This window comes from Melanostigma gelatinosum, assembly GCF_949748355.1.
Source record: "Melanostigma gelatinosum genome assembly, chromosome: 3".
Taxonomy (NCBI): Eukaryota; Metazoa; Chordata; class Actinopteri; order Perciformes; family Zoarcidae; genus Melanostigma; species Melanostigma gelatinosum.
In genome coordinates this window covers 10828781-10848570 of record NC_136636.1, presented here as the reverse complement: position 1 = coordinate 10848570, position 19790 = coordinate 10828781, and the positions used below count along the sequence as shown (strand labels likewise).

General features: G+C 41.8%; 4 protein-coding genes across 5 annotated transcripts; 2 read left to right on the top strand and 2 right to left on the bottom strand.

Annotated features, from left to right (window-relative positions):
• Nucleotides 1-655: 655 nt before the first annotated feature.
• tmem167b (transmembrane protein 167B) lies at nt 656-3196 on the bottom strand. The gene is made up of 3 exons (XM_079266303.1): nt 3071-3196; nt 2449-2580; nt 656-1962 (listed from the first exon to the last, which is right to left on the bottom strand). The coding sequence occupies exons 1-3, from the start codon at nt 3078-3080 to the stop codon at nt 1880-1882; spliced, it is 225 nt and encodes a 74-aa protein (XP_079122429.1). The 5' UTR covers nt 3081-3196; the 3' UTR covers nt 656-1879.
• A 1669-nt stretch (nt 3197-4865) lies between these two features.
• Nucleotides 4866-5547, top strand: LOC306775597 (protein FAM107B; the record flags this gene model as incomplete). The annotated part of the gene is given in 5 exon segments (XM_079266055.1): nt 4866-4903; nt 4905-4940; nt 5175-5226; nt 5228-5326; nt 5449-5547. Coding segments are annotated over 5 exon segments (324 nt in total).
• A 1786-nt stretch (nt 5548-7333) lies between these two features.
• Nucleotides 7334-10326, bottom strand: b3galt6 (UDP-Gal:betaGal beta 1,3-galactosyltransferase polypeptide 6). 2 transcript variants are annotated; one of them, XM_079265737.1, is made up of 2 exons: nt 10209-10326; nt 7334-8606 (listed from the first exon to the last, which is right to left on the bottom strand). In XM_079265737.1, the coding sequence occupies exon 2, from the start codon at nt 8596-8598 to the stop codon at nt 7579-7581; it is 1020 nt and encodes a 339-aa protein (XP_079121863.1). In that variant the 5' UTR covers nt 8599-8606; nt 10209-10326; the 3' UTR covers nt 7334-7578. The 2 variants fall into 2 exon arrangements, with proteins under 2 accessions (XP_079121863.1, XP_079121862.1); XM_079265736.1 differs by lacking the exon at nt 10209-10326 and adding an exon at nt 9074-9205.
• Nucleotides 10112-19407, top strand: dnajc16l (DnaJ (Hsp40) homolog, subfamily C, member 16 like). Its single transcript, XM_079265735.1, has 15 exons — nt 10112-10451; nt 10670-10736; nt 10902-11047; nt 11877-12052; nt 13510-13694; nt 13903-14007; nt 14440-14598; nt 14694-14824; nt 15097-15274; nt 15416-15598; nt 15704-15780; nt 16023-16103; nt 16356-16445; nt 16892-17062; nt 17323-19407. The coding sequence occupies exons 1-15, from the start codon at nt 10264-10266 to the stop codon at nt 17804-17806; spliced, it is 2421 nt and encodes an 806-aa protein (XP_079121861.1). The 5' UTR covers nt 10112-10263; the 3' UTR covers nt 17807-19407.
• The last annotated feature ends 383 nt before the right edge of the window (nt 19408-19790 follow it).

Below are 19790 nucleotides of genomic sequence, written 5' to 3'. Positions count from 1 at the left end.
CCAAGTGCAAATCTGATACAGATCTACCCACATGTATATGATAGAGGCTGGAACTGCTGTCAAAGCTGCCTCAACTAAAGGTAGGTGAATATGAATACATTAAAATATTTCAGATTTGTACTTCTTTTGAATTGATTTGGATTGTTTCCCTTTTTGTTCAAAAACAACGCAAGTGGACCCAATGTGATTCAAATCAAATCAATAAAACATGAAAAAACTCAAAAGGGACTGGTGCAATACATTGAATAAGCAATGAATGCCACTGGATATGTGACATTTGTTTTTTTAAAGACCACAAACACAGAAATTGTCTGAATTATGTTTTATTCAAAATTGCATTGCATCTTCTCTCAGAACAATTTATTCCTTTAAAAATGTAAAATAAAGTGGCAGAATTAAACTCTGAACAGCATGTAATTAAGATGGGATAAGAAGCACCACCACTATTTGGCATCGCATTTAAATGTTTAGGCAAGTCGGGTATAGATAGCCAACTTTCACAATATGTTGAGATAAGCTTCTTTCAAAGTTATTCTTCTCTCTGCGATACTCCACAGTTGCGGTAGAACGTTGTCGCCTACGTGTCTTACAATTCACGTTTTTGTGACATTTAAAACATGTTATAGAATTAGATGTCAAAGTAAATACAACATACAGCTGTGCAACATCTGTATTTCAAACCTAAAACAAAGCTTAAAGGAGCTATATACCACATTCATAACGTAAATAGAGCGGAGCAATGCATCCTGGGCAGAGAATGTAGTCACGCTCCACGTTTGTGTTGTAATCGGAGCTTCTTTGTTCTTTGTTTTGGTAGCTGGGCAGGACGCGTGTGCATGTTAGAGCATGTGGGTCCGGCTAGTCCTTAAAACTGTTGGTCCTCCCCGTTTCTTCCCCTGCCTCCCTTTGTGTTCATGTCCCACTGCTCTTCACTGTGCACTATCTGGGCGTGCATGGGAGAGCCGTGTTCATACGGTGGTTAACACTGACTTTGCTGTCCCAACCCAGAGACGTCGTTCTCACAGAAAGCTAGGTCGCCCTCGGTGAGTGTCAGCACCGTTGCCATTGTTAGCGCTGTTAACACAGCTAGCACTGCTAGCCACCGCCATGTCGGCTCTACCACTTCCATGTTTTGCTTGTGATGTCAGAGGCGAGAGCCGCGTACAGGCGATCCCAGCCCAGACTCTGAATTTTGCATATAGCTCCTTTAAGAGATGTCAAACAGCACTGTTGAGAAAGGGTAAGAGTCTTTACATCTTTATATATTAGCTTTGTTTATCTTCCCCTACACCCTTGACACAAGAAGTGATACACAAAGAAAGAAAAAACAGCTTAGCTGGGAGCAAGCAGAATTGATCATTTCCAGTTTGATCATACATAACCCCTGGCAAATCTCTACTGGTCATATCTTTTTCCAAATATATAATATATATATATATATATATATATCGACTAACTTTAGGTTGTGTACAGGTATACGGTATAATGCACACACTGCCCTTCAATGTTCTGCATCCTTCATTATAAATATGTTTGGGGTGTGGATGGAGACAACAAACAGCGTTACCCTACAACGGAATGATGCCATGTGACCCAACCAACCATCTCCTCTGTAATAACTGCGGAGAAGATGCCGGATGCCCTTAATGTCTGTAGTGCATACAAATGATCAAGGGAAGAGTGATGTACCCAATCACCAGAGGGGGGCAGCACTGGCTAGTCTTTCTCGGAGCTCCACAAGGCCACTGGGGTTTCATTGGTCAGGGAATCCAAGAGGCCCCCCCCCCCCCCTCCACAACAAGGATTAGCACATGACCACGATGATGAGTCCATCCCTAGCCTGCACCCGTCCAGTGTCCTTTCCAGCCCAGCCCGACTATCATTTTAAGAAGACAACGTAGAAAGCCATGGCCAAACAGGAAATTGCCACGGCAATGTGAAGCCGCGTCCCAATCACCGCAGCTGAGAAGAGAGATGGAGGACAAGAGGGTGAGTGACGAAAGTTGCTGGTCAAACACAAACATACAGAACAAGGAGAATATTGTTTACCATGCAACAGATGCGTCATCAGTGAGGTGAGTGTTACATCAGCTTACATGGTCTGTAAATATTTGGACAGGGCCACTTTTCTGTTTTGACTGTATACGACAGAACAATACATTTTAAATTAAACAATGACTTAAGTTCTGACTTTAAGCTTTAAGGGTTTTTACCTCTACATACATAGGCATTTTTTCACATTGGACATGATTGCTTCTTTTAGCTTGTAGACCACAGGTGGAACGAACATTAAAAATAGTTTAGTTCCATTAAAGTGTTCCAGTATTCCAAGCTCTTCCCAGAAAGACACATCAAATATGTCAAAGAGACTTGACATGTTTCCCCATTTCAGATTTAAAGTTCTCAAGTTTTGTATAGAAATTACAGCGGTGTGATGAAAATATCGACCTTTGTAGAAGACGCCCCACACTCCTTTCTTCTCTGACAGCAGCCAGCTGTTGAGGCGAGGCACCTTCTTGAGGTATGCACAAGTGCAGACGAACAGCAGCCCAAAAACCAGGATGCCATCGAGAGAGTACACTGAGGACGGAGGGGAAGATACTATCACACAGTCAGCCTTACCTGCCAGGCAGCTTGAGCGCATTACTCCTTCAGCTTACTTCCACAGTAGAAAAACAAGTTTTCATGCAATTTACACAGTTGTGAGTTGCTTCCATGATGTGTATGTTTTCTTGCATTCATAGATTGTTGTTGTGGTCTAGCTATCTGGATTTTAGCATTAGCCACTGATACACTAAAGCTAGTTAGCACGAAACCGTGTAACGTTAGCCTGACAAAAACACGTTCTTACCCACATCAATGGTTTGAAGAAACGTTTCACTAAGAATGGAAAAACTGTGAAATAAATCTGCAACTATAACAAACGAGTGGTGTGTTACAATTCGTACAGCGGGCCACGTCTACAGCTAATCTAGCGTTAGCTTCCTCGTTAGCCGAGCTAGCCGAACTTGTCCATGTCCTGTTCTGCTGCTGACACTTCTAAGCTTGTTGAATAACACAACACACTTACCATTTGTCATGTTCGCAGTTTGCTTTTTGACGACGTATAGTGACTGTTTCCTAGATTAGCAGTCCATCATGTAGCATAAAGTGGAGATGCAGCGGTCTGCTTCGCAGTCACTCGGTTGACATTTCCGGTTTCAGTGCTTTACAATTTTCTTTCTTGTGCTTTATGTTTCTGGCATTACTGCCATCTTCTGGACTTTATGAGTTACAGCTCACTGTAGTCTATAAGGCCCATAGTCTCCAGGGAATTCATGACAATGGTCATCATCTATAACGAAGGAATTTAAATGCTGCAGTTGTTTGGAGAATGTATTGCCAAAAAAAGCTACAAGACTGGACACAAATAGACATACTGCACATGAAAAGGCAGAAAAAGCACACTGAACTATTCAGCTCTGAACCTGGACACAGCTTGTGCGGTACAGAGGGACAGATAAGGATGAATACAATGAGCCCACAATACAATGAGCTGACACCACTGTACAGTCACCTCCACCTCATTCCCAGAGGTCCACCATGGAGCAAATTGTGCTGACAGTCATCAGCCATTCCAGAGTGTTCTCTGTCCAAATAACCTCAGTCTCAGCCAGTCAAGAGGGTTCTGAACCAGGGTACCTGCACTGCCTGTAAGACCCACTCAAACCCATATAGTGCCTGTGCAAATTAAATTTATAGACTATAGAAACAGTTTGTCTGTTATACTGTGCATGTGCTCCTTTCTACCAGCGTTGTTTCAACAATTGTTTCTATAATATGATACTTGCATGTACAAATGCATCAGAATACACTTTGTCACACTGAGTTACTGTAATGCATATGTAATGCCTAAACCTATTTATTGTAATTATATTTTTTTTGCACATCAGTATCTATTCTGTATCAATTAGTCCCAATTTGTTGTTTTATTTGTTTATTAATGTGCATATTTTGCATCACAGCTTCTATTTGGAACATCCTCTTACCATTATTATCTGTATATACTATATCCATACATCTCTATTTAATATGTTGTGGCAGAACATTGAAAATGTCAGTATTTGTCTTTATCTTTACCCCAGCACACAGGTAGGACTGGTTTTATCATTATTTCCACAGTATAGTAATATTTGTTTTCATCATAACCTGAGAGGGAAAACATCGCCTATTTGCATATTTGAGTTTGGCAGTGTTTGGTCTGAGCTCAGGTTTTCAAATAAAAAATACTTGATAAAGCCTGAATTAAGATAATTCCCCAAACTGGAAGCTCAGAGTACAATACATCCTTTGTATGTAAGGCTGAATATAGTCACAAACCATGTTGCCTTTATTTTTGCACAACGTCTTGCTGTAGATAAGAGTAGTAGAGTCACTATTCTCCTCCATTTGATCCATTAAACACATCAAATATAGCCCTATTGTTGTTTGACGAAGATTTGCATCCTACATTTGCATTATTTCAGTTTTCAAAAGGCATTTAGCAAATGCAATTTACTTACTTGCCTGCTGTTCTTCATTCAGGTATCATTAAACATGGGTCTTCAAAATAGAAGAGGTAAGATGAAATCAAACAACAGTCATTTTAGCCCTTCACTTTAAATGTCACTCCTATGATAACACGTTTAACTTCAAAATATCAAAAAAAGATGATTTACATTTAGCTTCCAACAGAAGCTCTTCCAATATTGTCCGTACATGAGTGCCCTTGATAAAACACTGCAATATGCTGCGTGTGCTGGCTTATATTTATGTGTAACAAATAGACATCACTGCTGGATGGTCCCACCTCGCCATGTGAGGAGGGTGGCGACCTGATCCAACACATGAAGCTGCCAAATCCTGTCCTGTTTTCTCACCAACACAGTCTTTCACCAACAGCTGCTATTCTGCCTCAGAAGGTGAGAAAACACTGTACCCGCTGTCAATCCTGTCACATATGTATATAGGCAGCAGTTATCACATAATATTTACCAGAGTTTTATACCTTGAATCAATGTTTATATCTCCATCTAGTGATCCATCTTATCAGTCTTTTTATCCTATATCTCCATCTAGTGAACCATCTTGTTATCAGTATTTATATCTCCATCTAGTGATCCATCTTATCAGTATTTTTATCCATGTGTCATCAGAGGTGTATTGCCCAGAAAAAAGCCAGAGCTGCAGCAGGTGCTGGAACACAGACATGAGAGAGCAGCACAAGCAGAGCGAGCTGGCTCTCTGTCCTCCCTCCGACATGGAGGTGAAGCTATATGCACGGACGGAAAACCACGCAGCCGGGGGAGTATACAGCATTTGTATATCAAATTGCTTTTGGGCATGTGTTGGGCAAGCCTGCAGATAATGGCAAATATACAATCTTATTAAGGAGGATGACCAAACAGATGTTTTTTTCCTATCTTGCAGTACGAGCTGGAGAAGAAGAAAAGAAGTGAGAGACTACAAAATATACCGGAGTTTGTTCATGTGAGAGGAACCCTGAAACGTACCCAAACCTTTTCCTAGTGACGGCCAGAGCTAATGGACAGATAAAGACGGTTAACGTGAAGTCCAGACAAGTGCCTCCTGTATGTTGTCTGTTAAAAAGACCATTGATTGAATAATCTAAATTAATTTCATTGAGACTTGCTTAATGTTTAACTGCAAATGGATTGTGGGAATTCAGACGGCAGTTTAAAAATATTAAGCTCAAAAGTGTTTTTTTTACACTAGAATTATAGATAAAATGTCATAGAGTTAGGTTATGGTATTTTTGTAATATTGTTAGAAAACATTTCATCAAATCCTCTTAGTTGCTATTCTGCCTTTTGTAGAGAATCTTACAACTTATATGCTGCGACATATACTTTAAAAAAAATTAATATATAAGAATAAAAGTGACAAGAATACATTCATTTTTTTTAATAAAACATCAAGGGAGGCTGACCATGTACGTAAAAACAAACACTGAAACTTAGGTGATATTAAATCGCAATCTGCTGACAACAGTGAGAAAAAAAGTCATGTCAGGATTGACAAAAACACTAACAGCCGTCACGTAAACGAGCTTGGACGCAGCCTGTTTTCCAGCATTCACAGCTGTTGGTGCTCCAACACATCGCACCCTTTAATCAACGCTGTACACATTTCACAAGTTTCGGGACACGGCTACTGACATCACAGGGTAAGTTCAGGTTAGAGAGCTTAACATCAGCAAAAACAAAACTATGAATTCACAGAACAATGGTGTACGCACTTTAAAACTATAGTTCTTGTTTTTAAAAAAAAGTGACCAAGTGCCAGCTGGTAGTCTATATCAAGTTTCTCAATCAGAATCAAACATTTACAAGTAACTTGACATTTCCACACAGTAAATGTATCGACCTAATCATTAAAATAAATGTAAATCTTCTCATAAAGGCTCCAGTATAAGGAATAAGAAGGCCTGCTGAATTAAACACATTCAACCTTTTTCTCTTACACATTCTTTCCACCTCCAAACACATGAAACCTTGTAGTACCATTGACCGTAAACAAAAGTTTTACATTTAAAAAGTGAACATTTTTTTCGCCCATTCATTCTGTGAATTACACATTATTCCACCCCGACACATGTATAAATACAAATCCAACTCACAAGTAGCAGCCACTGTGTTTGTGTCCCAACTCAACACGTGTGTTTTCATTTGCTGCAGAATAAATTAACAATAAATTAAAAAAATAGCAATAAAAATAGCTTTTTCACAAATAAATGTAGACATCATGGCAGGGTAAGAGTCTCCCGTCTGCGTTTCCCTGTACTACACTGAAATAACCTTAAAACATATCCCATAGTTTCGCAAGATGTACAGCAGAAGCACAGACAGAGGAGAGAAATAGGCCACCGACGTGGTAAACTGACAGTAAGGAGAGCACTGACATGAGCGTGGGTCCAAATAACAAGGCCGAAGGAGCTTACTGGCCGAAAAATTACACAAGCCTGAAGTTGGCTTCTTGTTTGAGAGTTGAGGTAATACTTTTCAATCCCATTGTTACACCACTTAAAGTTAAAGTAAAGGCTTTAATGTTGTATAAAACTTCATTCCACTGGCAAAAACAGAGAAAGTGGGATTTCATCACTTTTACTCCATCAAGACCACATTAAACCAGGTCGTCACACCTGTACTAGATTAAAATGGAGACTGTACAAAAACTACAATACCTATAATTGTCAACCTATTCTAAATGAACCTAAAAACACTTAAGATTGTTGAAAACATAATTTCAAATCAGGGAAATAAAAAAAGGAAAAAAAGCGAGGCCTACTCTTAAGTGGTCTACGTGACGAAAAAGCAGTGAAATTTGCCATTTTTGAGTACTTGCAATAAGAAAAAAGGTTCTCCGAATCTGAAAAGGACTTTTTATCACCATTAAGTCATTGACTTTGTTGCCTGGAACTTGTTACATAACTTTAAAATGGTGTAACACTGAAGAATTGGTGGAAAAACATGATCCCTTCACTTTTTCCTTACGATACGAATTGGAAGCCAACTTCAGGTCCTTGTAAGAAAAGAGAACTTAAGGAATGCCATCCTTCCTCTGGCAGCACTGTGAGGGTGGCACACTCCAGTCATACACATACGACAGTCGCAGCTTGACCTCCTCCTTGCAGAGCCTGCCGTCACGCTGCAGAGTCTGATGTTTTTCCAACATGTCCTCCAGACTCTGCTTGTGTGTCACCAGGTATTTGTTGTTGCAACCACGTGATTTATACTCCGTGTCAAAGCGCGGGTCATGTGTCCGCCGGACATCCACTGGTGCCAGCCAGGCGCCCAGCGACACATCCTCACTCTGCCACGTCTTGAAGTAGCCCGCGGTTAGATGCACGTAACGTACCAGGTCGGCCGAGAGGATGTAGCCGCCGCCCAGCGCATAGGGCAGGTAGTAGTCACAAAGCTCCCAAGAGCTCTCCCGCCACTTCCCAGCAGTTTTCACTCGCCCTCTCCCTGAGAAGAAGCCCCAGTAGAACCGGTTAGGCTCTTTCCCCTTCAGCTCCTCCTTAAGGAGGTCCAAACGAGCAAACGTGTCATCATCGGCCTTCAGGACAAACTTGAACTCCACATTCTGGTCCAGCCAGGAGTACATGTGCAGCAGCTTGAGCGTTAAGTTCTCGTAAGAATCCCGCAAGTCGGGCAGTAAGAGCAAGTCCTTGTGCCGCCCTTGCTCTGTGTTGAGGTTCTGAAGGTCCTCACTGGGTAGCGCTTGAGTTCCCACCACAAACATAGCCAGAACATCAGAGTCCCGCTTGGCCAGCCAGGTGCTGCGGATGATGCTCCTCCGTTCGGTGTACTTAGGTCCGGTTGTGATGAGGACCACCAGGAATGCTGACAAGTCTTTGGACGTTGAGGGGGGGTCATGCTGCTCTGGACGGGATGGCAAATCATTGGCACGAGGTGCTAGGCCTGGAGGATCCTGGTGGGCCTGTTTCAGGGTTTCTGAGGTACACTTAGCCAAGAAGACCAGAACCACAGCGAAGCTGCACACGGTGCCGATGACCAGGGCCGTCTTGTGGCGGCACACTAATCGTAACAGATTCATGGTGCAGTCTGGGGTGAGAAACACACAAAAGATTGGTGGCGTTATTGCAGTTCAAATTATACACGTTAAACATCAAAACACCCAAATAAGAATGCAACCATACTTTCAACAAGCATGATCAGAGAAGGGAACTGAAAAATCAAAACGCATTTTGTGCGTTTCTCATCTTATGATAAATTAACAGGACGAGGTTAATTACTTGCAAAGATAAAGAAACATGTATTAGCACCAGAAAATATGTCTAGTGTAAGTTTGATTGTAGTACTACATGGCATTTCATTTGGATGAGAGGCTTTGCTTTGAATAACGACAGCTGTTGAACAAGTTAGCAAAAATAGTAACCTTAGTAACCCCACATCAGCTGCACACCCATGTCTTTGTAGCACCATGCCTGCTAGTTGAACTGCACACTGCCAATAACGCTACGTGTCGATGTTGTAAAGCAGTGATGCATTAAAGAGGATTTGTTAGTTACCGTAGCTAATTGAAAAGTTCCTGTCCCGTGAATGATGCAGCCAGAGCGGCCCGCCGATGGCAGCTTCTTCTGCAGGGCTAACGCTAGCTACCGAGATAAGACCCTCTGCGCACTTTGTGAGCTCACTCTGCTGGATGCGAACACACACGGGCTGTTCATATTGGTCTAAACATTAGATGGAAGCCAGAGAGCTTAGTATTAGGTTTAGTGGTCAGGTAGGTTACAACAAGCAGGGTAACTCGCTCGCTTCCGTGAGTTCAGCCAGCTATCCGTGTATTAATTTTTTTGTCTTTTAGTGTAAAACCAAATCAGTTCTGTGTGGCAGTGACGAACCGGAAACGGAAGTGGAGCCCCTCCACGAGAAGGGAATTAAAATAACACAAAATAAACACTTTTTTGGGGGTGTTTTTCTAATAACTGTTGTTATTATAAGAATGTGTATTACCAGAGGAAATGGACTAACCCCAAGCCTAACTTTTATGTTTCCAATAACTGTTATGACATCACAATTACACTTACCGTTATTCAAAAAAATAATAGAGCAGTGGAAATCTTTTCTTAGTTAAATATGGCATGTGTAATGAGAAAAAAAAAATTGGATTAAGGATAATAAAATGAAGGGGGAGCGTGTGGACGTCTGCTGACCGGCGCATGCGCGTTATCTCAAATTGGAGCATCAAGTTTGGAAAGATAGCCTGAACAAGACCGGAAGTTGTTTTTGTTGCTTCAAAATAAAAACACTTAAGTGGCCTTTTGGAATTCTGTAACTGTAATAAATATAACTTTGGTTTTATAGGATAAAAATGCCAAATCGCGATATATATATTTTGCTTTAAGTATCTTATGTAAATCTAATTTTAATTAATTGCAAAAAAATGTCCCATTTTCACAGTTAATTTGTAATTCTAAGAGGGTTCGGGGGATTTTAATTTGAAATATACTAGCGGAAAATGAATGTTTCATTGCGGTCATGACGCTACCGCTTTGATTAGCTAGAAAAATAATGGCCTCATCGTAGTAAAACACCAGTATGTCGTCTATATGTAACCTAACGTTCAAGAAGTCAACCGACCGTATCACGTAAGCTCTTTAACTTGACATATTTGAACGGAATAGCTGCGTAACATTACGTCACCTGATAGCTCGGTGGCTAACTGACGTTAGCGTTGGGACGAGGACAGTGCAAAGCGATGACGCTCGGGAAAATCCGCCGACATCCTCGGACATGTCCGCTGCTGCTCGCCACCTTTCTGCTAATTTTGAGTGTGCAGTTGGTGAATGCAGCCTCTGAATATGACCCCTACAAAACCCTGGGTGTCAGCAGGAGTGCGAGTCAAGCAGAAGTGAAAAGGGCATACAAGAACCTCGCCAAAGAATGGTGAGTGACATGACAGCAAGTCTCCTGGCGGTAGGCCAAGCACACATCTTTGACTGTATAGCAGATTAGCCCCTGTTCAGTTATAACAGTGTACATTTGACACATTGACTGGTGCTTGTTATCCCACCAAACCCATCACGAGCTGGTCTAACAGAGAGCACGTTTAACCCTGCATGACCCAGTAGTGATTCCTGATGTTCCTGTGTGGGCTTCTCTAGGCACCCAGACAAGAACAAGGACCCTAACGCTGAGGACATGTTCATCAAGGTGTCCAAGTCATACGAGGTGGGTGTGAATGCATCTCAACACATCACGTAACTCTATTTCACACCAGCTCCAGCTGACATGCTGTATTTATTTCTATGAGGCTCACTGAGTCTGTGTCACTTTCTGTATCATGGTCTGTCTGCAGTTGATCCAACATGAATAACACTGTCCTCTCACACACAGATTCTGTCTAACGAGGAACGAAGGTCTAACTTCGACCGCTACGGGCAGATGGAGGAAAACCAGCCCCTTGGCCAGTCACAGCATCAAGGTTTCCGCGGCTTCCACAACAGCTTTTACTTTGATGAGTCTTTTTTCCATTTCCCCAGGTACAGGCTCACATTAGTTACATGCATACATGTCCCGTTGTTGCATGCTTGTGAAGGTGCTATTGGTAGAGGAGTACTTTGGGCATAAGGGAACACACTCCTTTTTTTCTGTCACTAATTACAAAACATGTGTTACTCCATAGCCTCTAAATGTTTATTTCCCAGCATGCTGCTGTGTCTAGTCCAAAGTGAGTGATGTAGGTTGGGCACCTCCTTGTGTTTGCTTTTGGTCATTGATAATAATAATAATAATAAAATGACAAAACTGCTGTCACACATTTTTTAGTTGCAAGCAGGTATTGTCCAATTCCTAGACTTTGGTCATGTTTTGAAGACTTTTATGCATCATACTGCTAATCAGTCACCAGAAAATGGATGACAGATTAATTGAACACCAATCATTTGCTGGAGCTTCTCAAATGTGAGGATGTAGTTATTTTCCTCCTTTTATATACCATTGTGAGTGGAATACCTTTTGGATTGTCAGTCAAGCAAAATAAGTCATTTAAAGACATCAGCTTGAGCTCTGCATACCTAAGATTGGAATTTGAGTGTTAAGTAATGAAAATGATTGTTCGTTGCAGACTTATTGGACTCCTTATATTTTGATTTTGAGACTGAAAGGAGAAAAATCTTTTATTAGATTAATAAAGTAAAGTAACCTCTTTGTGAAGATACGTTTTTTTTAGTGCACCATGATTTAGACTGAGTGAACAAATTAAAGTTAGAGAATGCTTACTCATGGTTCATGTCCTGACCGCCCTCTGTAGGCTCTGTCTAAAAAAAAAAAAAAAAGGCTCACTGTCTGGTTTTCCAAACCCTCCTCCAGGTCCAGGGACTTTGCAGACAGCAAGTACCTGCTTCACCACGCACAGTTTAACAGCGACGTCCTCCCAGACAGCCACAAGAGGCCGTACCTCATCAAAGTGACCTCTGAGTGGTGCGTTGCCTGCAGCCACATTGAGCCTGTGTGGAAGGAGACGGTGCTGCAGCTGGAGCCACTGGGTAAGTCTGCTGTCCCCCCCCCCCCCCCCCCCCCCCCCCAAACACACACACACACACTCTCAGGACCAGGGTTGGTTTCCCTAAAAGCATCACAACATAAGGTTGATGTTTGCTCGGCGGCAGGCCATTATAGGACAAATGCGATTCCAAGTGTTACGATGCTCTACAAGGAGCCAGCCATTTCATTAATTATTCATGAGGGTTTATTTGTTCTTTTCGGTTCCTGAAACGGAGCGTAAAGCCAAGGGAGGGATTCAACTCGCAAGTGTCTGCCTCTGGAGATGAATTTAAAGTTGTTGAGTTAATTCTGCTAATTAAAGGTTGCCTACCTTGGAAAAATACCCTGCATATCTATGTACCCAATGGCTTTGCTATGCTAAAGTCATCAGTCATAAGCAGTGGAAGTTGTGTTCAGTATGGATGGGTTTGTAGCTTTTGCCGTAAAGTAGCATTAATTATATGTTTTGGTCTGTTTGGAGCATAACAGACCCCTCTCAATATAATGCAGACCAGGAACTATGACCTCGATGCTAAAACGTATAACTTAAACAATACCTCAATGACTATGTGTCAAAAAACAAAGCACAGTTTGTATTGGATTACATTAGACTGTACAAGTTTAGCTATAAAAGTGGTCACTGAGTGTGTATCTGGGTCTCTAGCGGGTAAATGCTCTACAATGTTTTTAACTAGGTGCTAACGTTGTTTGCCTTTGGGTGCTGGGTTAAGTAGCTTACCGTGTGTATAGAGCGTCAGAGCGCTTTCAATAAAAACAACTGCCTTCTGCTGCTGCAAATGAGGTTGACTGGAGCAACCTAAGAGAGAAGCGACACCTCTCACATTTCACCCATTGTTCATATAAAAATAAACTGTCTATCTCAGAATCCGTCTAACATTTCTTAGTGTTAGAAACCAAGATAAAGTCAGCTTTGGCTTGTTTTTCTCTCACTGTGCTGGTACGGATACCCGGGATTCTGTCAGACACTAAAAACAGATGTTTGCATCTTTTATGAACTCTAGTCAGTCCATCACGAACTTCCAAGACTCGAGTAAAAGTCCCACTGCTTGGAGTGGTTATTTTTTAGAGACATTGAGTGCCTCTGTTTAGTGAAAGAGACGATTCACTTTAAAATAGGGTTCACATTTGTCGTGTCTATTATTATAAAACTTGGTTTTAATATGAACCTAATTGAACAGCATCCAATCAGTTGTCATTTTGCTGGACAATAGGCTATATACTGCTACATTCGCCTCCAAATAACTAAATGTCTATGAGCCTGCAGTTATGTCACCAGTTTGCTGACTGTAGGAAATCAGCTCTCTGTGCTCGCATGTACTGATTTTATTTGTATCTGTGTGAAATTAGTTTTAGGTTATGACCTAAATTGAAATGTTTTGTTCAGTGTGAGAACACTGCGTCTGGTACAATAGCAGTCTATTTGTTGCTGTTCCATCAGGTGTTGGCATTGGCATTGTGGACCTGGGTTACGAGCGTCGCCTGGCTCACCAGCTGGGAGCTCACCGCGCTCCCTCCATCATCGGGCTGGTGAACGGCAGGGTGACCTTCTTCCATCAGGCCGTGGTACGAGAGCACCTGCGGCAGTTCATTGAGGACCTGCTGCCCCAAAAACTGGTGGAGAAGGTAACCAATGTTAATATACTACGACATGTGTGTGTCTTCAAAGGATTATAAGTCAGATAATTGGATTTTTTGTTTTTGTTTCTCCGCTGATTATAATAGAAGATTTTGATGTGATTTTATTATCCTATACTTACAAGAGGTGCACTGTTATTTAATTCAGCAAAAATGCATTCATGAATAATAATAATATTTGCCATTGTTTCGCCAGATCACAGATGACAACTACCTAAGTTATCTGGATAGCTGGCAGGTGGAAAATAAGCCCTGCGTTCTCTTGTTTGACCAAGTCCCTATTGTTCCCCTACTCTATAAAGTAAGCAATGTCTTTACACACACACACACACGGGCACACGAGTGTTGCACTAATTAGACTAGATGTCATCGTGGGAAGCAGAAAGCTGTGCAGCAATACACAAGAGAGCAGATAGATTAGACCCGGACGGAAACTACAGAGGCATGTGTTCCAGCATCTGTTCCTCATTTTTCTGTTTACTCATGAATCAATATTTCCTCTTTTGTTACATGGAATTATACTCTTTTTAATGTCAGTAAGTGTGTTAGACAGAGACAGACAAAGAATATTTCAGGGACAGTTGTGAGAACACCGTTTCAACCAATCACATTTCCTGTATGCAGTTATGAGTTTATATACAAGCAGCTTTGCGCCTCTTTTTGCACACCTTCTTCTTCTTCTATTAGTTTTAATGTATTTATTTTTTGACGCGCTCATCTTCCCACTCCACAGTTAACAGCGTTTGCCTTCAGAGACTATGTGCGTTTCGGCTTCGTGGACCAGGGTGAAACACACAACACTCGGCTCCTGCGGCAGTTCAACATAAACACGTACGCCCCCACCATGCTGCTGTTTAAGGAGGATACAGAAAAGCCTGTTGACATCATACAGGTACAAAAATAACGAAGTAACCCATCCAAAGTTTTTAAACGGGAGTCTAAATTACTTGTAATGTTTAATTGTTGAATATCGGAATTGTTTTTCAGGCCAAAGGGATGAAGCGGCAGATAATGGACGAGTTTGTCTCCAACAACAAGTTCCTGCAGGTGCCTCGGCTGGTCAACCAGCAGCTTTTTGATGAGCTGTGCCCTGTGAAGCAGTTCCACCGACGGAGGAAGTAAGACTTTATGATGGTCCCTGTAGTTCATGTAATACCTCTTTGAAATTGACCTCTTGTGAAATAACACTTGATCGAAAGATGTGTCTCTCTGCTGCGTGTCTCCTCCTGCTGAGAAAAATAGGCTAAGCCTGATTTGACCGTTAACTGTAAGAAGCGGAAATCCCAACAGAATAGTCGGACAGGCCTTTCATTAGCTGTCGCTCTGAGCTGAAATGTTGTGTCAGGATCGGCTGCTGCAGCAGGTGAATTGACCGTGAAATGCTTCGCAGGTACTGTGTGCTGCTGATCACAGGGGAGGACCAAGCCTTTCTTCCAGGCAACAAGGCCTTCCTCGACTTCGCATTATTTAACAGAAAAGACGTGCTGCGGTTTGCTTACGTCTACCAGCGGCAGCAGCAGCCTCTCTGTCAGGCACTGCTCCACAATCAGGCTGCAGTCTCACCGCAGGTCAGTGGCAGAAACATCAACTGCATGACAACAGAACAAAAAAAAACCGTTGAGGACAACGTGCACTTGCTGGAACGTTTTATACGTGTCAGATAACCAATATGTGCGTCCTATGACTCTGCATTTTATCACCACTGACAGGTGGTGATTATTGAGAGGCGGAGCCACGCTGGCAAGGTCATGTACCGCTCAGTGAGCGGTGGCTGGAACGGCAGTGAGGAAGATAAGTACCGCCTCCACGAACAGCTGGAGCTCCTGCAGAAAGACCCCACCTATCTGAGCTCAGACGCCACCCTGCCCGAACTCAACAACGAGATGGCGCCTGTAAGACACCTTAGACACACACACACACACACACACTTTAGTTCTCAGACCAGATCTTTTTGTTTTAATCTCATTGTTTTCCGTTTCATTTTTTAACTTCCCCAGATTTTTATTATTCAGTGGATGAATGCTGCCTATGATTACATCGTTCAAATATATGATGACCTTCTCTACTCAAACTGGTAAGACAACACTCACCCACAGAGTCTGCAGCATCTCTCTCAAGTGTATCTGAAGCTGAGTCATGCTTCAGCATCACGATGTCATAATAACCTGATGGGGGCTCTGTCGGCATGCATTTAGTGTGATACACCCATTCAAAAAAATGTAGGAGAAAACACCCAGTAGGCCATGTCAAACAATTACACTCAACTCTAATTTTAGCCTAAATGTTTTAAAAGTTTAATATTTTTTTGTCCTGAAGGCGAGAAATGATGCCCATTCTGTCGTTGATCTTCTCCGCTCTCTTCATTCTTTTTGGCACTGTCATCATTCAGGCCTTCAGGTGAGCCTTTTGTATTCTGCAATATTATAATCATAGGCCCAAACTTAAATTAATTCAATTAAAATGTCTTACACTCAATGATACTGGCTAGATCTACAATAGAAATGTGTTATTCAGCATCTTTTCATCTTAATTGTCTTCTAGTTCTGCATGATTAGTCCCGATTTTGATGTCAAGTGAGTCGAATCCTGGCTGGTGAGGAGATGTTAATGCCCATACTGATACTTCCCTTTTTTTGGGGCGTTTTCCTAGTGAGCCAGGTGAGAACAAACCCCGGAAGCCAAAGCCAAAGGAGCAACCGCAAACTGAGGAAGATGCATCAAGTAGAGCCAGTACTTCAAGGTAATGTAGCGAAGTGACCACAAGATGGATGCAGAATACACCAGATAACATCTGGTTTGTTTGCTTTAACTTAAGCACATCCTTGAGTTGTCAGAGCAGCCCCGATAACTCCACAAGAAATGTTCTCATCAATAATGAAACATGCCTTAGTGTTCAGAAATGTAGCCGACACGTGTGGAGTTTTGTACCACATCCTTTGATTTTCTTTTGCTCTATCCACTCTGCAATATTTCACACTTATGAAGTCTCAGTTGAGTAATTGTACTTTATCTGCTGCAGATGAACCATATCGTCATGATACTCACTGTATGTGTGGACTCACAAAGGCCTGTCTTTTAGAGTTAATACTCTGTGATCATTCCTCCTCTCAATACTGGCTGTGAAGTGATCCCCTCATAACACAACTACGATATACCTCCCTCCATCTTTCTCATCGGTCCACGTAGCCGTCCTCCTAAGAAGGACTTTGTGGAAGTGACGGAGCTGACCGACGTCACGTACATCAGCAACCTGGTGAAGCTGAGGCCCGGACACATCAACGTTGTCCTGGTGCTCACCAACGCCTCCAAGAATGCTCTGCTCAGGAAATTTGCCAAGGAGGTCTTTTCTTTCTCTGGGTAAGTCTCAGCACTGCACAACATTTTTTTTTGAATAGTTATTTATGTCTATTGGTTTATTCATATAAAAGAGCCTTGTGAATGCAGACTATAGCTGAACATGGTTTCTGGTTTAAAGGAACTATTAGTAATTTAGTGTCTACTTCCTTCTGTGATATTTCAGTTGTTTGCTTTTTAAGTATGCACCTTGTCCTCTAAGTTGCCCTGATTTGGCCCATGCTTGGTCCACCTAATAACCCTGAAGCCCTCTGCCACTACAGGACTCAGACTCTGCACTTCTCCTTCCTCAACGCTGATAAGCACCGCCACTGGATGCCATCGCTCCTTCGCTCAACCTCTGACGCTATGCAGAGCGAGGGCCATTCGGACGAGGACGAGGAGTCTCCAGACTACGCCGGCCACGTGCTGGCACTCAACGGCCACAAGAAATACTTTTGCCTCTTTAGACCCGTCTTCACAGGGGACGATCCCAACGACTCCTCGTCCGAGACCTCCTCCGACAGCAGGAGAAAGTCCCGGTCCAGGTCCAGGTCCAGCTCCCACTCTCGGTCCAGGTCCCATTCCAGGGAGGATGGGGCAGTACCCAAGAGGGGCTCCAGTAGGGCCACCAGCATAGAAGTCCACCACAAGCTCGACAGGCTGGGACTGTGGATGGAGAGGCTAATGGAGGGCACCCTTCCCAGATTACAGGTCCCTGCATGGCCCTCCCTTAGTGACAGCACTAACTCCTTCACAGAGAGCTGAGGTCAAAGTAAAACAAAACAAAAAGGTTTGATGGTAGTGGAAACACTTTGTGGTTTTGCTTCCTGATTACATTCTTCAGCAAAAAAAAACTGCAGAACAGTGTTGCAGTTTTCAAATCATTATTTAAGTTATCTTACGCAGAGGCAGGTTGCTACAGTGAACTGGTGCAACCTGTTTACAGAATCATTTGCTCTGTTAGATCGTGTGAAGTTGAGGGCATAGAGTAGTGTGCGACCGCAAAGGTACAGTGCCTGCGCTGCATGATGCTGCTTCATGTTTTCTGTAAGGAGGAGGAAAACGGAGACTCTAGGAAAACAACAACAGCTGTAGTACACATACACACAGTCAATCTTTACACACATGGTGTACTCATTCCCCCCCAAAACAGCCAATAAGCATCATGGCACAGACGAAGGCTGCAGCTAGCTGTGTGCGTTACAGATTAACTCGAGTTCTCTGTGTTGCTTTCCTCTCTTTTTAACTCTATGTGATATCATTCAGCTCGGAAAAAGCGCAATTGTTTTGCTCTACTCAAGTCCTTTGAACCCACCTAGAGCCTCTCAGCCTGAACACATCGTTTCGACTGACAGCCTCCGATCGTGAGTTTTTACCAATATAGACGTGGAAACTGAGCCTAATGCACTAAATTCATCTTTGTTTGCTGTTATCTGCTTACCTTTTTGGATTCCAGACATTAAGACAGCATTGTTGGAATCTATAATCAACTCGCATAAAAACGATTTACATTTAAGTATGTTTTTAGAATTTAGTTAATGATTAAATAGGATTCTTCCTGCTGTTTTCAGCTCAGACCAAGTTGCCATGTCATGCTGCTGTTTGTCTAGGGATTTAACATTAAATATGCTCGCAGCCAAGTGACTGATGAAGTTAAATATCATCTTGGATAAGTCGTACCCAAAATGTTACAAATCTGCTTTTTTGTCTTTACACTTGCTGTTTTGTTTGGGGCTGGTTTCACTTTTTTTTTTAAAGTTGATTGTCTGAATCAGACTTAAAAGATAAATGTCAACAAATATACTTTCTCTTTTTTAAGCCCGTTTCCTCAAACCACTGTAAATGTCAATGCATGGAATATGTAGACCTAAAATCACTAATAAGTGTTTAGTGAATTTGCACTGGCAGCTGAAATGCTTCACCCCGTCTCTCCTCTTACTCTGTAACTGAATAATTTGCAGTCCACTTTAACCCTTATTTTTCTTCTTGTATGAACTAAATTTTTGTCTGTATCCTACTGTGAGAAATGAAGTGTAAATTATTAAATGAAACTCATTTTAAAACAGTTTATTTATTAAAACGTATGGATAAGATATGTCATTTTCTGTGTTGCTTCCTGAAACCAAATATTTGTAAACAACACAGCATTAAATTTAGTAAATGGATCACTAATTAAGGCCCAATGCATTGTCCAGGTAATGTGTATAATAATATACATGAAGTAAATATAAATATGTGATGTTCAGCAGATAATACAAGAGCAAAAATGTACATGTTAATTATATACCATGCATGTCAACCACCCTTGTGTCATTGTGTGTGTTTCATAGGCAAGGCAAGTTTATTTGTACAGCACATTTCAACAAGGTAATTCAAAGTGATTCACATAAAACCATTAAAAGCATCAAAACATAAGGCAAAAGAAAAGGAGATTTAAAAACAATTAAGAACATACATTGAAACAATAAAGTCATTAAAACATTTTTTTTAAAACAGTGTAAGAAATAAAATACAGTACTAAAATTCAGAAATTGATTAATATATTAATTGAATGTGGTTCAATTAAAGGCAGCAGCAAACCGAAAAGTCTTCAATCTTGATTTAAATGAGCTGAGGGTCTCAGCAGACCTGCAGCTTTCTGGGACTTTGTTCCAGATATGTGGAGCAGAAAAACTGAACGCTGCTTCTCCATGTTTAGTTCTGACTCTGGGAACAGAAAGTAGACCGGTCCCAGACGACCTGAGGGGTC